The sequence below is a fragment of the Cyprinodon tularosa genome, unplaced genomic scaffold (genome assembly GCF_016077235.1).
Source record: "Cyprinodon tularosa strain WSP-4 unplaced genomic scaffold, ASM1607723v1 ctg726, whole genome shotgun sequence".
NCBI classification, from domain to species: Eukaryota; Metazoa; Chordata; class Actinopteri; order Cyprinodontiformes; family Cyprinodontidae; genus Cyprinodon; species Cyprinodon tularosa.
In genome coordinates, this window is record NW_024039481.1 from 117,607 (window position 1) to 135,000 (window position 17,394).

The following is a 17,394-nucleotide window of genomic DNA, read 5'->3' on the forward strand; positions in this document are numbered from 1 at the left end:
CTTAAATTAAGTCAAAAATATATAAAATAAAAAATTTTGAAGGTATATTGACCCAATAAGAAATATAATTTTAATTAAACCTAATATATTATTATATATTATAATATATTAAACCTTAATATATTTGAATCCCTTGCCCTGTTTTTTATTTCATGCTTTTCTGTGCCCCCAGGAAAACCAAGCTGGCCCCCTGTTACATTTGGTCTAGAACCGCCACTGGCATTGATGACTGAAAGACATCTTCTACCTCCACTTATCTGTTCACTACAGTGTGTTGAATTTATGTTAATGTGGTTTTAAAGACATTTTAATTAGTGGAAAAATTGCATTAATCAATTAATTAATCAACCAAAACTTTCACGATCCCCATGCAGTACCTCTGGGGACCCCCTAGGGGTCACAGACCCCCTGTTGAAGACCTCTGACATAAAGGCAAAACGTTGGACTTCTGTGTCTATTGCCAAAAGAGAAATGTTCATTCCAAGTGCTTAAACATTTATAACTATTTTAATATATAAAACAATACAATAAGCGTATTTCCCTTTGTTTGAGCAGATAAGTAAGACAATTTGCAAATGGAATAAGAAGATTTGTCTTTAAAAGAAGAAGAAACACAAACAACTCCGTCTTGATTCAATTGCATAACATCTAATCACTGTGTTTTAAAAGTTAAAACACAGTTTTGGCTAATCATCTTGTTTGAAATGTTCAAATAAAGGGCACCTCAAGTTCTTTAAATATATTTTTAATTATTGTACTAAATAAGTCTCCGCAGTGTTAGAGTTAGAGTTATTGTTTTAGATATCACAGCCTGCTAGTAAATCTTCAGTCAAAGTTTAACTTAACATGCATTGCGGGATTATATACACAAGCATGTTGGTATACAGGTATTTGAATCCAGGTGTTCATGGATACACAATTATACTTAAGGGTAAGATAACTTTCGTAACAAAGAGCTTCTACATATTTTGTTACACTGTGCTCGAAAGTGTATTATGGCGTTGTGGATTTCTAATAAAGTTCCTTCTATAAACCAGTGGACACGAACTGTGATAAGTATTATTCCAATGGAGGCCTTTCCCTTTATTTATTTATTTATTTATTTATTTATTTATTTATTTATTTATTTATTTATTTATTTATTTATTTATTTATTTATTTATTTATTTATTTAATTATTTATTTAATTATTATTATTTTGTTTTAGATATATACCGGTATATATATATATGTGTATATCCTTCTCCTATGTACAGTTTTTAACTTTTAATGTTTTCCTGCTTTGCAAAAAAGTTCAATAAAAAAAAAAAATTATACTTAAGGGTATCATAGAATGATTCTATAGTGTATTTGGTGCTGGTCCTTAAGGTCTCAGAATAAGGTGTGTAACATTGGTTGGGCTGAAAATGGCATATTTGCGGCTCATGGCTCTATGCTGAGGTCCGGTCCAGTCAGTGGCCCAGAAGTCAAGCCCGATTTTATTTCAACTTCGTTTGAATTTATTTAGAATTGTGCTTAGTTTAGAATTGTGAGATTTGCAGAGAAAGGAGGCGTCGATGGGTTTTAAACTTCTCTGTACGTCCATTTCAACCACTGAACTATCGTTATTCATCTGTGGCAATGGAAACTCTATGACCCCCTTTGATACTATGCTGATACTATGCTGCTCTTTTATTCTCTCCTCCCTTAAAAAATATTATGCTGAGGATGTAGAGGTCTCAGATTTCATTTATCAAATAAGTAGGACTGGGAGTCACAGGGCTGAAGCTTAGACAATTCTAGTCTTATATTTAGAAAACATTTATCGTCATTTTGTATACACTCTGTTTATACAAAACAAAGTTTAGTTTTTGTACAGCTCTCATGACATTTAAATTTCTTAAATGGCATATTCCGTGGAATTGATGAGATATGGAACTGGTTGCTGCTGCCAGGCGCCATCATGTGACAAGCTTTTCAGCTTTATTCAGCAACACAAATTACGTATCAATTTAATCACCTTTTTCTCCTCCCCGTCCTCTCCGTCCTTATCCTTCTTTCTGCGACCCCTCCCTCCTCCTCCTTTCCTCTCTCTGGATTTCTTCTGCTTCTTTCCCTTATTGAAGCATTTCTTATAGATGCAGAAAACAAGGCAGCCGATAAGGGCAAGGACCACAACGACGATGGCACCAACAGCCCACATGGGCACTGTGAAAGGAGAAGAAGGGTTAAAGGCAGCAGTGAGAAACTGAAATCAGAGCCAAAAAGATGGATATACATGTCAGATTTGAGTTTTTTGTGCTATTTATTAGATAGAACAGTGATCATCTTAGCTTAAAACTTCCATTTCATACCTTTAGGCAAAAACCTTTAATATCAGATGAATGGTGTATTCAATTTTAAATTGTAAAAAGACATGAAATAGATGTTAAGGGAAATTCTCATTTTTATCACAATAATAAAATCTATATTACACTGTATGGAGTGAATATTTTTCAAAGATGGTTGCCAGCAAAGAGCAAGTTTTGTAAATGTAAATTTAAAACCTGAGTAAAAATAAACGAGAAATAAACAATTAAGCAATTAAACGAAATATTTTCATTAAGAAAAAGGTTTTCAGAGTAACTCAGCTGTTATATATGATTTTGTTTTTTAAGATTAATTTTTTTCACAATTTATATACCTTTTACATATTTATATTTTCTATTCCATTTATTCATTTTTCAAATATATTTCAAAAGATTTTTTTCATTTTTATTTCCTTTTATTAGATTGTTTTCGATTCATGTTTTTAAGATTTTAATTTTGCGTTTTACAGATTAGGCTTTCTTAACTTCCCGGCCAGGCTTCTTTCTGGAGAAAGGAGAGAAGAAGCAGTTCTGTATTGCCTTTTAAAGTGGAGTATATGATCTGTGAAACACAATTTAAAATGAATGAAATTCAAATAATTAAATCCAATAAATGAAAATATGGAAATATTTTTTAAAGTTTAATTTCTGTATACCTTGTATACCTGACAGAAAAAAAACATCCACATTGCAGAGGTACTAAATGATGACCTGGGATCAGGAATCTCCAGCATTTATGAAAATATGTATCTGCTTAGGAAAATAAACAAATACCCTATTATTTGACTCAATTTGTATTTAGTGGTTAATTACTATTATAAAACAAAGACAGGAAAGGATAATATCAACTAGGGATGAACTATTTTGCCAAAAATCAAAACTGCTTTTTTTCCTTTTAACCAAAGTTGTGATTGCAAATCTATTTAGATTTTCCTTTGCATGAACAAGAAGCAGCAGAAGGTTTGGTGGTGGATGCATTTCTCTCTTCCTCTCTGTTAGCCATGAAATCCATTTTTAGTAGAAGATGTAAGAGGAATTAGGTGCTAGAGTGAAAAGTTATTATGGTGATTACATTGGTTAATGCGATGTGACTAAAATTACTTTATTAAATTAAGTCCCCAGTCCTAATCACAGCACATGAGTATAAAATTGGGAAAGGAGAGGGTAACTGATGGTCCATCCAGACAAAACTAGGGATACTGACCAATGGGGTGTGAATGGTTGGGGTGGAAATGATCAACTTTATCATGATACCATATTTCCCAATATAAAAATGTCGGCTCTTGTGTCTTCATCCATAAGGATTCAATTTAATTGCCAAGTCTTTGATCGATATGATGCGATTTTATATTGTTGTTGTTATACCAATCTAAAACAATCACTAACATCTAAACCTCCAGCTGTAGTGTGAACAGCTGATTGTGCTGTAAAAAATGATATTTCAAATGTTGCATTAGTTTAATTAAATTTTGCTTACGATATGGATCATTTTATTGTTAAACCAGTAGTAACTAGTCACAATGTTTTACCATTTGTAATGAAACTGGCTTTATTTAGGTCCCTGCCAATTCTGTAAACTGGTTCCTTCCAGGTGTAAACCAACCGTTTCACACTAACAACAAAGCACTTTATCGGTGCACAAAGGCCTGTATTTAATTTTTTGTTCCTCAGTAGCTTAACTAATCCTGTCATGGAACCAACCTAAAGCTCAATTATAACTTCTATTTGAATTTTCTTCATACCATTGTCTGAAAACTAGTAGGTTTTGCAGCCTGTTCAATTTAAATTGGGGTGATACTTGTTTGTTTTGTTTCACCAAACTTTTTACATGTAAGTTAAAGCAACACTGGGTAATTTTAGCCACTAGCAGCGCAATAGACCTGTAACTTCCAGGATTGGTGCCCCTGAAATCATTTGGCATCACTGCACTGTGACAAACGTTAAACACTCCGTGTTTTGGATTCTGAGAGCAGACCAGTTTGGACCAGGACTAATGAGGTCACGTGTTTCCTGGACGGGGCCGGCTTTTACAGCTGCTTTCTGTATGTCTGCTTCTGTCTCCTTGAACCCCAGTCGGCCTCGGCAGATGGCCGCTCACACTGAGCCTGGTTATGCTGGAGGTTTCTTCCTGTTAAAAGGGAGTTTTTCATCTCCACTGTCGCTACAAGCATACTTAGTGTGAGGGATTGTATTTGAGTCAATGAGTCGATGCAATCAACTGGTTTTCCTTAGAAAACTTTGAATCAATTTGACTGTATGATCTGGTGAACTGTAAAATGCCCTGAGATGACCTGTGTTGTGAATTGGGGCTGTAGAAATTAACTGAACTGAATTATCGTTTTATACATTACACCTGTCCTTGCCTGTCTGCACTGGCTCCCTGTCTGCCACCGAATCCTCTTCAAGATCTTTTTGATTGTTTTTAGCGCCCGTCTATCCATGCCCCTTCCAGCGTACTTCACTCAGTTGAGCTGCACCTCCTTGATTTGCCCAAAACGTGCATGAAAACCAGAGGAGACAGAGCTTTTGCCGCTTTATATGTTGGTTGTGAAGCACTTTGGGCAGCAATGTTGTTTTTGCAAATTATGATGCCGGTGAAAATTCTCTGTCATCTAGGTCATAGTCATTCCAAAAAAGTAAAAAACAAAACAAACAAAAAACAGTCCATTGGACTTTATTCCTCAAGTCTGAAGACGTTTCGCTTCCCAAAGCTTCCTGGAAGGGAAGCGAAGCACCTTCAAACTTGGAAACAATGTCTAGAAGACTGTTTTTTTTACTTTTTTGGGACGATGACTGATCAGACAAGAGTCAGATCTGTATTGTTCCCAACTTTTAGCTTAGCTCTGGCCGTTAAGGGTAGCTCATACTGCTGTTAAATGGCGCTCCGGGTCACATGACCCATTTAGTGATGCATCCGACCCTCTAAAACAGGGGTCACCAACGTGGTGCCTATTGGCACCAAGGGGCCCTCAATCAAGGACAACATGGGTTGCCCTCAGCATCTTTTGAAAACAGAACAATTCACAAGTGGACTAAATCTGAAATTTTATTTTCTGCTGAAGCTCTTATTTTGAAGCATTTATGAAGCATTTTATCATATCAATAAATTAGAACATTTGAGGATTTATATGGATTTCATAATGAGAATATCTAAAAGCAAATTAGAAATGAAAAGAAACGATAGAAATATGTTTATTATCTATGAAGTTCAGGTGAACACCGACTCCTCTAGTTCATAGGTCAGTATGACTCAGTACCCATAAAGTAGCCCCGGGCCTTAAAAAATGGAGCATCAATACACACCAAGAGCTGAATAGATCTTTCTATCCATTTTCCTCTCCACTGTTTATCTAGTTGAATTGTTTCTTTAAAATGCCTTTGTTGTTAATTGGCGCAATATAAATAAACTGAATTGAATTGAATACTGACCTGAAAAATCTTTTAATATATCATAAATTAAGCTTATGCTTGGGTAAAAATGATGCAATGCTGCTTTGAACCCTTTGTTTTCTGCTCTAAGTCGTGTTTCTTATTTTTAAATCTTGCATTTTATAACAGATTGTATTTTATTCCAGCTTTCAGGGCAGTTTTGTTTTTTTATCTCTCTGAAGCGTGTTTTTCCAACATGACAAGTGGGACTCGTGAAGGACTTACTCTTGAGATTATGATCTTGAAGAGCAGGAGACATTGTTCATATAAGGAGAAAATAAGAAAGGGTAGAATGAAAATATGACACAAAAAATCAATGAAAATGACATGAAAAGGAAAAAATGATGATGAAGGGAAAAAAAGAGGGCAAGTTTACATAAAATGAAATTGATTTTTGGTGAACAGTTTTATCGTTTACAGTTACAGATTTTTCTCATATTCTCTATGAAAAGGGTTTCTGTTCCCCACGCTCTCACTTGGCAGGTGTGTGAGCTCGTTGAAGAACTTGCTCTTCATGCTGGCAAACTGGTGGTTGGAGCGGTGAGACGGTGGCGGTGGAGGTGGCCGGGGCTCCCTCCCCTCCTCCTCAGCCGCCCTTCGAAGCCGAGCCTCCGCCATGTTGACTAATGGCATCGCTGCTCTGAAAAAAACAGAGGATGACAAACAATGAAATGTCATTCATTCCTTTGGATTTTATCAAAATCATCCTTAGGGAAACTAAAACCCTCAGTAATCACATTTATATGCATTTTCAATGCTGCGTCACTTGATTATTCTTTAGCATCTTCATTAAAATAACCAAAATAAAACTACATATGTTATGACTCATTAACTACAGCCATGTTATTGTTAGTCCACCACATTGAACTAAGAATTTATAGCTCCTCACAAAAGGTGAACCTCCTCACACTGGCCCCCAAAACTTACTCACCAGACGAAGCCCCTACCTGTGACAGTAAATAACTCAAGGAGCTCAAGAAGTAATATATGGTTAACTACCTAAATGATGCATGCAGTATATAGCATTCAGCCGCTCTGCTCCCCAGCTCTGGAACTCATTTCCTCTTGACCTCCGCAGTATTGACTCTATCCCCTTATTCAAAGCCAGACTCGAAACCCCTTTGTTCCAGCTCGCTTATCTGTGAATACACTGCTCTTTTCCCTATCCATGATTGTTTTTTATGTTCCTGTATCTGTATTTGTATTTTCATCGCTCTTTTTATTTATCTTTTGTATTATTTGTAAAGTGACCTTGAGTGTCAAGAAAGGCACTGATTAAATAAAATGTATTATTATTATTATTATTATTATTATTTTTAAATTATATTTATTATGCTTTCTAAGTCCAGAAACGCTATTTGAACAGGGTGCTTTAGAACTCAGTGAAAAAACACACCTATTACCCTTTTTTCTTATTGAATAATTTTCCTGTTTTATTCTAGTCAAGATTTAGAAGAGGTTGTTTTTTTTTCTTTAAAAAAAAGGATATTTACATATCTTTTTCTTTGAGCGAGGTAGAATTGCATTTTACATGTTATGATTGAGGGAGGTCCTTCCAGCAATAGTTTACTCTAAGAATTTTGAACATCATGATGGAGGTGGGGTTGCAGAGTTAGTATTCAGTCACATCCATGGAAAATTTATATAATTTCGTAAACCACCAGAGGACGGCAGAGAGACACATAAGCTTTCAAATCGTCCCCTGATGTTTCCATGTTTCTTCATTATTATCAAGACATTTGTAGTTAATCCAGTTGGTACGTTTAGGATCACTGTGTATTTGAAAGATACATTTCAGTACTAAAAATTAGATTATTTTCCTAAAATTTATAGAAAGATTGAATTATTTTGTTATGTGAAATTCTTTGTTGTGTTGTTTCTACATCCCTCTGTCAATGTTAAAGAAATCCCTCACTGTTCAGCGGTCTTCAGTTGTTCAATAACCTATAAGGTCAGAAACATTTAACCATGTGTGACCTTTCGATAGAAATTTCTTGTCATCATAATGTTATTCAGCTTTTTAAAAATCATTTAGCTATATAATTCAGCTGGAAATAACTATACTGCTCTATGTAACATATAATGAAGTCAAAAATACTTTTTTACATTTGCAAAAATGCGAACATGCCTTGAGGTTTTATAAAATTGGTTCCAAGACATCAGTTTGGTCAGAAAAAGGCAGCATGTTTCGGAACACGTTTATTTTTACCTCATCACTATTAAAGGCATAGAGGACGATCTTTTATTTCCGGTGGATCATCTAAATAAGTGGTCCTCCTAATTGTCAACCTTTCTGGTGATTTGTTTTACGTAAGGCCGTCCTACATGCTCGTCCCGTTAGTTATCTTTTTCTGCGGATGCTCACGTTCATTTTGAATCTGTGGTGATCTACGGTTTCAGTAATTGAAGCTCACCTTTCTCACCGCGGTTCTTTGAAAACGGCCGAGGGTTGTAAGGGAAAAAGTGTCTACAAAGTGTATAAGAAGAAAGACCTCAGAAGAGGCAGATATATCCCAGAATGCTTTGCGCTGAGATCTCTCCTCACAAAGTATTATAGGATTTGCTGTGACAACGGCCATGACTAATAACAAAGATGGCGCAGGCACCGTTGCAGTGAAGGAGGAGTTACGTGACCAACAGAGCAAAAAGAAGTGATCATCTGTCCAAACGATCAGTTAACTAAGTTCACTATAAAGTCCCCACTCTATATAGTGATTGAGGGATTTAGGGGTTTGGACACAGTGAGGTTGTACGAGCTATGAGAACAGCAACTTTTAAACAGTGCACAAGCCTATTTCTCCTCGTGCACCCTCTCATACATGCATGTTTTTTTTTAAGTGGAGAGGGGGGGTCTTTTAAAAAATTTACAAAAATTCTCCGCAATACCTTTAAGAAGGCAAGCTTTAACCTCCGGGCTGATGTCTTTGTGATTCCTCTGAATTCCAGTTATTTTACTAAATGCACCATATTCCTCTTACTGTCATGATCTCGGCACTGATGGTTTGTTATTTTCCTTTGCTCCTTGCTCCTCTGTCTAATTGGTTCTGCGGCTGATTATTGCACCACCACCTGGTTCCTTTGCTATTTAAGTTGTGTGTTTGCCTCCCATCAGCGCCAGGTTATTCATGTGTTTTGGTGAGACGTTTCCTAGCATTCTTTAGTCTGTTCTGTTTTCCTGATTTTGACCAGTTTCTGCCCTGAGGATCTCGAGTTTTGCCTTGCCCCTGTCTGATCTGTTTGTCTGATCTGATCCTGGATTCTACCGGCTTCTGAACCTGTAACTGTCTTCTGACTTCGGCCTTGGATTTCCCTTCTGGACTCTGTTGCTGCTCGGCGTCGGCTGGCGCCCGCTCCGCTCTCTAGGAATTCTGAGGGCGTCGCCCGCCACAACTGCGGTCAAACCTCCCTCCTGTATTCAGCTGTGTTCTCCGCGTACGGACTGAACTTTGAATCAGGTCAGTAACTAGCTCCAAGTCATATTCAGTTCAGCCTGAGCATTCAGGGCCAGATCATTATTTGTTTTCTGCTTGTCTGTCCGTTCTGTTTATTTCATGGTTCTTGTCCTGGATCCTGGCAGCCAATGGAAAGAGGATTTTGTGTCTGTCTCGTCTCCTAATCGTCCACTCTTCCTCCCCTGCTAAGTCCTCAGGGTTTTTGGCTCTATACGCGGGGTGGTTGAGTTTTTATCCCAGTAAGCAGAGGTGTCAAAAGTATTAATGTTTATCACTCAAGTAGAAGTATCCTACTGTTTAAAAACACTTTTGTAGAAGAGAATCAACTTAAGCTTTTTTCTCAAGTAAAAGTTTAAAAGTATAATTTGTAAAACTATTTAAAGTCTAAAAGTAAAAGTAATGTAGGAAAAAAATGTAAGGACAGATTCTTTAAACCTCCAATACCCTATTAAAGGAAACTTTCTACAATTCTGGATGATAACTTATTTATACTTAATTTTTTGGTTTTATAACTAATGTGTCAATTTTAACTTCGCATCATGCTGAAAAATCATTTATTTTTGTTTTTCGGCGAGCAACAAGTTGGTGCTGTACTGAATCCAACCACAAAGAGATTTCATTATCTGGAGGAAACAAAAAATATTGATGGTTTTTATTCTTTTTAAATACCAACAGGCCTTAATGAAAATTAGCTGAAACAAAACTAAAAGTACATTTTTTAAATATAAGGAGTACGAAGTAAAGATAAATGTAAAAAATGTAAGGAGTAGAAGTAAAAAGTTGTCTAAAATAATACTTACTCCAGTAAAGTATAGATAGCAAAAAGTTCTACTTAAGTAATGTAACAAAGTTTTTGTACTCTGTTACTTGACACCTCTGTACACTTGTTTACATCATATGCTAGATATTGCACAATACTATCCACCTCTTCATATGTTTCATTCTGATTTGCGCTTTAAAGCCGCTTTGTATGTGACTTTGCGCTGTAGCTGTGTGGTGGGGACAGGGTTATGGGGGGCAGTCACTGTTTAAGGGTGTTTTTTTCTCTTTGAACAGGTTTTAGCTCTCAAAAACATACAGCGCAGCGATACAGTAGATTCCTTCCCAATACCATCTCAACCCTCATCGCTATGCAGGGCATAAAATATCTTGCCAGATCAGCCAGGCCAACCATGACCCTTAACGCCTGCCTTTCAGAGGAATGGGAAAGTATCGGGTATGGCAGACCAATTACGAACTCAACATCTCCCATTTTTAAGGGGGGGAGCTGGTTTTCCACTTTCAATGTGCACATTTTCTAAGCTATTACAAGGCTTTTGTTGGGCTACTCTATAAAAGCCTGGAACTCAACGTTAATCCACACATTTTGAATTGAGAAAGCTTCCTGGATGGGAAGCGAAACGTCTTCAAACTTGGAAAACAAAGTCCAGTGGTTTGTTTTTTTTACTTTAACTTTTTGGGTTTACAACAGTACTAATTTCAAATTGCTTGTAAGGATGCACCACTTAAGAATTGCTTAGTGCTGCTTTTACTCGAATGTTGAATGAAGCTATTAGAATTACAACCTTGACATCATCATAAAGACATTCCCAGATTGTTTCAAGGACCACCTCAAGCTAAATACTGTAAATTGTAAATACAGTAAGAACTTTTGCATGGGAAGAAAATGAAGTTCAGACTGCTCTGGTGGATTTGGACAGCCTCCATTCTTTCAGATGCCTTTACGCAAAGCATATGCATCTAGAAGGTGCATCTCAAATTAGGACTACATGCTTCTGGAAAAGAGCTGCAAAAAACAAGTTACACAAACGTAGCAAAGAGATAAAGCTCTCCGTTATCAAACCCAGAACAATGAAGGTTAGCAGGTATCACACAAAGCACACGTGAAGAAATAATGTGGGCCGCGCCTATAAGTCCTGTTACCAAAAGTATTGTTGGAATCTGAATAGCTCCTAAGCACCAGATAGCCTATGCCAAAGGATTAATGGATGATAGGAAGCATACATTGGTCTATTTCACGAAGCAGGTTTAACAAATTCAGATTAAAATCCACAACTCTACATTGATGTAGCCTAAAGTCGGGAAATCTGAGAATTTGCTTTCACAATGGCTGCTATCAGTTAGTTCAATCAATTTCAACTCGGTTCAATCAGATTTAGGCGCGTGCACAACAAGTATGAAAAGCCATTATCAGTGGAGCATCGATTTGACGAGTCACCATGACAACATCCAACGGGAAGTGCCTATTTCACCCCAATGGAACTAGAGATTTTAATGCAAAAAAATAAAATAAGAAAGGAGAACGTGTTTAAAAGACAGAGAAACAGCGCTACAGCTACAAAGGAGAGGAAGAAGGAGACGATTCTTCCTCGAATCAATGCACAAGTTTTTATGAAGTTTCTATGGCAGGCCATTTTTACATTTATTAAAAGCACCCCTCTCTGTTGTTCCATTTGAGGATCACTAAAATAAGATTCTTCCTGATCAAAATCATATTCCTAGACTAATATTTCATTTTATAAATTACATATTTGGAGCAGAAACTGAATTTTAGAAAGTAAAAAAAAGTTTTATTTATTTAGACATGTTTACACATTTTAATTATCCTTTCTCACATTTATCAGCTTGACTGAAAATGTATTTATGATATCTGAAAAACATTTTTTTATTGTTGAAATAATAAAAATGCTGACTAGTAATATTAGGAATATGGAGATCTGAAATTAATTTCTAGACATCCAGAATGTTTATTCCTGATGTGGAGAATGTCATTTTGCTTGAAACTGTCATTTAGACAAAGAAAAATATTTTTTTCAGATATCAGGAATATGTATTATCAGTAAAACTAGTACATATCAAAACGGCTTGCCAAAGTGTTGTTACTGTAAAAATATTAGGGGATTATTTCTTGAATGAGTGAAGATCAATGTATCTACACTATATTGCCAAAAGTATTTGCTCACCCATCCAAATTATTGGAATCAGGTGTTCCAATCACTTTCATGGCCACAGGTGTATAAATTCAAGCACCTAGGCATGCAGACTGTTTTTACAAACATTTGTGAAAGAATGGGTCGCTCTCAGGAGCTCAGTGAATTCCAGCGTGGAACTGTGATAGGATGCCACCTGTGCAACAAATCCAGTCGTGAAATTTCCTCGCTCCTAAATATTCCACAGTCAACTGTCAGCTGTATTATAAGAAAATGGAAGTGTTTGGGAACGACAGCAACTCAGCCACGAAGTGGTAGGCCACGTAAACTGACGGAGCGGGGTCAGCGGATGCTGACGCGCATAGTGCGAAGAGGTCGCCAACTTTCTGCAGAGTCAATCACTACAGACCTCCAAACTTCATGTGGCCTTCAGATTAGCTCAAGAACAGTGCGCAGAGAGCTTCATGGAATGGGTTTCCATGGTCGAGCAGCTGCATCCAAGCCATACATCACCAAGTGCAATGCAAAGCGTCGGATGCGGTGGTGTAAAGCACGCCGCCACTGGACTCTAGAGCAGTGGAGACGCATTCTCTGGAGTGACGAATCGCGCTTCTCCATCTGGCAATCTGATGGACGGGTCTGGGTTTGGCGGTTGCCAGGAGAACGGTACTTGTCTGACTGCATTGTGCCAAGTGTAAAGTTTGGTGGAGGGGGGATTATGGTGTGGGGTTGTTTTTCAGGAGCTGGGCTTGGCCCCTTAGCTCCAGTGAAAGGAACTCTGAATGCTTCAGCATACCAAGACATTTTGGACAATTCCATGCTCCCAACTTTGTGGGAACAGTTTGGAGCTGGCCCCTTCCTCTTCCAACATGACTGTGCACCAGTGCACAAAGCAAGGTCCATAAAGACATGGATGACAGAGTCTGGTGTGGATGAACTTGACTGGCCTGCACAGAGTCCTGACCTCAACCCGATAGAACACCTTTGGGATGAATTAGAGCGGAGACTGAGAGCCAGGCCTTCTCGTCCAACATCAGTGTGCGACCTCACAAATGCGCTTCTGGAAGAATGGTCAAAAATTCCCATAAACACACTCCTAAACCTTGTGGACAGCCTTCCCAGAAGAGTTGAAGCTGTTCTAGCTGCAAAGGGTGGACCGACGTCATATTGAACCCTATGGATTAGGAACGGGATGTCACTTAAGCTCATATGTGAGTCAAGGCAGGTGAGCAAATACTTTTGGCAATATAGTGTATTTAGGTTAAATCTTCTGGCAGCAGGTAGAAATGAAATCTAACAACGTTGTTCTAATATATAGAACCTGTGGATCATCTCATGCGTTCCTCATGTTGATTCAGTCTTCTTTTACACAGTGAAGTGGCTGTTTGCAGCCGCGTACCAGATGTTATCATCCCAATAAATGGCCGTTATAAAAGGCTTTCAGTAGCATAGAATGGCCTCAGATTGTGCCAGTAGGCTCAGTAGGTTGTTATCATCAAGTAATTCCTTTTTGCCCCTGGAATTAATGAATCTGATTACAAGTAAATGTAAATGTACTGTAAAGATAACTAATTAAAAATAAAATGATCCGCTTCTCATTCATATTAAACAAACCAAAAACAATAATCTCATGTCCTGTCAACTGAGGTGTAGAATCCTCTCGCAATAAATATTTAACTCACAGTAAAATAGTGTTAATCATTCTTTAATAAGACATGCAATGTTTGTTTTTAAAACCTAATTGTTAGTATTCCAGTTTGTGTGGGTTGTTTTTTTGTGTTTTCCTCTCTCCACCACCAGGCGGTGCCCTGTCCTCGTTGGGCCCCCCCTGCACACCAGCGGCTCGTTGGGTCATTACCAGAGGAGTACTTGAGCAGCGGGCTGTCACCACCTCAACGCCAGAGTGTTTGCCAGTATTGGGTACTCTAGCCAAACTGAAATTAGCATAGTCTAACCATAGCATTGTTTCTCTGAGTCTGAACTTGTTTTTGTCTCTGTTCTTCGGAAGGAAGACTTCCTGTGTTACTGGATAAGCCTGGACCTTCAACCCATGGAAGGTTTTACAGAGTCTGACTGAGCAAGGGGAAAATTCCACATGATCCGTTCAAGTCCACTCCTGGAAAACCAAGTGACAGCCCGCTCCTTCACTCCTCTGGGTGCAACGTATGTCTGCCTGTCCGCTCTCCAACGAGTTCCCTCTTCTCTGGATTAAACCCCCACAAACTGGATCCAAGGACAAACCAAGAGCCACCAAAAAATGAGTGCCTCTCCAGCAATATTCAAGCCTCAGTCTATTTTCCCACCGTCCCAGAACTGATCAGTTCTGGGACGATGAGTTTCTGGTTCCAGTTCACCAGTCCGCTGAGTTCCACCGTTGTTGCTCCACAGAGTTTCAATCTCCATCAGTATTTGCTAACCTACAATAAACCTGTTAAACTTTTACTCTTGTTCTCTGAGAGGTTCTATGCATGTGGGTCAGATCTTTAAAGCCCATTATGACACTAATGTCTCTAATGGACCTAGTGAATGATATATATTTTTATGCACAAAACTACGACAAAATCTGACTAAAGCAGGAAGTAAAACCAGGTGATTGGCCGTAAGGAGAGTGGAGACAGCCGACACTCTGGGTTTACTGAAGAGAACTGCTATGTCCAGGTTAGCTCTGGGGAGAATGTTACTACGGCGACTGAAACAGAGGTTGAAGAAACTCTCTTTGTGAACCGGAAAAGTCAGAGTTTCCCTGTTTTCATGTTTAGACCACTTTTCTGTAAACCTTCTTTATGAAATGGCTCCCAGGCTCCTCTTCTTCACCCTTCCCTCACTGCCAGCACTATTCAGACTGCATTACACCAACTGCTTAAAGCACTCCTTCTTTGGCTAAAGAAACCTTACAGATTTTATGAATTCGGACGGACCCACAGTAATCTTATTTTATGTTACTTCTAAATCTGGCACCAGAAATAAAATTCCCCCCAAATAAATATTCCTCTCCTTTGCCAACCCTAATCGACCTACAACAGAGTGTGAGGAAAACATTTACATTTTTTTCTTGTACATCATATACCTGGTATATATAGAATAAGCCGATTAGTGAAGAAAAGATTGGAGAGAAAATAAACATGACCCCTCCTCTCAACTCTTACCACACCATGATGTCCCACATTAACCCCTTATCATTGTCTTTATTTTATATTTTCTCATAAAGTTTCTGCAGCAAAGCCAGAGATGCTGAACGTACAGCACCGGGATCTTGTCTCCTGTCCATCACAGATCAAAAAACAGACAAACAATTTTGTTATTATCAACATTAATTTAAAGAAGAATTCACCCAACCAGAAAATGCAGAGTCAGAACCGAACTAAATACTTTGTTCCTGCCAGGAAGCAGAGGCAGTGTCATCCGCCACCGGATTTAAAGACTAATCTTTGAAATTTATTTGAACTCCGTGATTAAATGAGAATCTAAAAACAAAAGTAGGTAAAGCCTCACATTGTTATCAAAACGAGAAGATATGAAGGATTTTGGGGTAAACCCTCATGTAGAGCTGAAGGACAGAAGATGTTACTTTAATAATCAAGGCATCTGATTTTTTAATTATTAAAATGGCTGCGATAAAAGGTTCAAACACAAACAAGAAAATGGGGTAACACTTTAAAATAACCATTTATAAAGGGTAACAAGACCAATTATCACTGATTAACAGTTTATTAATGTTAGATAATTGTTTAAGAACTGCATCTAAACCATTTATAAAAGCTATTTAGATCATATTGTCCTGTTAGATTATCCCTAATCCTAACATCAGTAGATTTAAGACCTGAACCTAGCCTTTATATTTAATTGAACTCTTCCTGTCATGTTGGACTTACCCTTACCTAAGCTATAAATGTGAGGATTGCTGTGATCTACCTTTTATAAATGCAATTAAATGTATCAAACATTAATACCTTTAACATTTGTTTACTTACACAGAAAAGCTTCTTCTGCCCTGAGATCCAACCATCAGCTGTTGCTCACTGTTCCTTTTGCCTGAACAGAACTAGGAAGGAAAGCCTTTAGCTACGCAGCTACTTGTGCATCATATTTTTTACAAAGAAACTGGAAGTTGACTGAGTTTTTATCCTTAAATTATTTTATGTTGAAAGTGAAAGAATTTGAAGCAGCCTCAATTATCTGTAATTGTTTAACTTGATGTTTTTTTTTTTATGTACCTGTCATTTACTTTAATGTATCTCTATTTATTATGTAACTTGAAATAGAGGTTTTTAATCTCAATGGGATTTTTTCCTGGTTAGATAAAGGTTAAATAAAATAAAAATAATAAATCAAACAACATTAAACTCTATTAATCATTAAAAAAAAATGTCTCTTTACCATAGAAAATGGATGGTTTAAAGGGTTATTATTATAAAGTGTAATTGAAAACAGGCAAATCAGAACCAGTAATCTTTTAGAAAATAAAAATGACCTCCTGCATATTCAAGGGTTTAACACATATTCTGAACATAAAATCTATGGTTTGTTTTTGTTTTAGGGTGTTTTTGTTTATTTTCTGTTTATCGGAGAGGATTAACAGGCCTGTTTATTTTGGCTTGACTTTGAAATGATCTGCATTGTGCTGTTTTTTCAAATCTGAGGCTAGACAGACCTGCTTCTTTATAAACTAAAGAGCTGGAATAAATCCTAATTCCTGCAGTTTCAGCTGATGTTCACCAGAGGCACAGATACAGGTGTTACAGGCTCCGGTTCTTATGTCGCTTATTTAATTTTCCTTTAATAAGGAAAAAGATAAACCTTAATTTAGTTGTTTACTATCAAATCATAATAATAATAATTGATCTGGTCTGTATACTATATTCTAAAAGTTTTAAATCCATCCTTTGTTAGTTAAAAAACAACAGGAATCAGTGTTTATCACGATGGAGGAGTAACTCTGACTCACCAATCCTTAGGTTCAGCTCCTGTGGTCTAACTGCGCCATTTTAGCCAGTTTGATCTTTCTTGTCTGCACATCTCTTTCTTTTTTTTATTTTATCGATGACTTTTCCTTTGCATTTATTAAATTATATTTAGTTACTTTAGAAGAATTGTTTCATGTTAGCAGGGTAGGACATAAAAAATTATGTGTTAAAGTAACTAAATATAATTAATAAATTCCCAAAGAGGTTGTATTATTTTATTTCGTTGTAAACCGACTGCTTTTACATGGGCTGATAATCGGTTAAAGAAGTGCAAAACATTTCAGCTCCTGGC

At 37.2% G+C, this 17,394-nt stretch overlaps 1 protein-coding gene across 2 annotated transcripts in view; it reads right to left on the reverse strand.

Moving 5' to 3' along the window:
- The window catches only part of syt5a (synaptotagmin Va), a 30,489-nt gene that overhangs the window by 8,856 nt on the left and 4,239 nt on the right, over nt 1-17,394 (reverse strand). For both annotated transcript variants that reach the window (XM_038269238.1, XM_038269239.1), the window contains 2 exons: nt 6,233-6,396; nt 2,000-2,187 (listed from right to left, as the gene is read on the reverse strand). In XM_038269238.1, the coding sequence (XP_038125166.1) occupies nt 2,000-2,187; nt 6,233-6,396 (352 nt within the window). The remainder of the gene's footprint in view (nt 1-1,999; nt 2,188-6,232; nt 6,397-17,394) is intronic.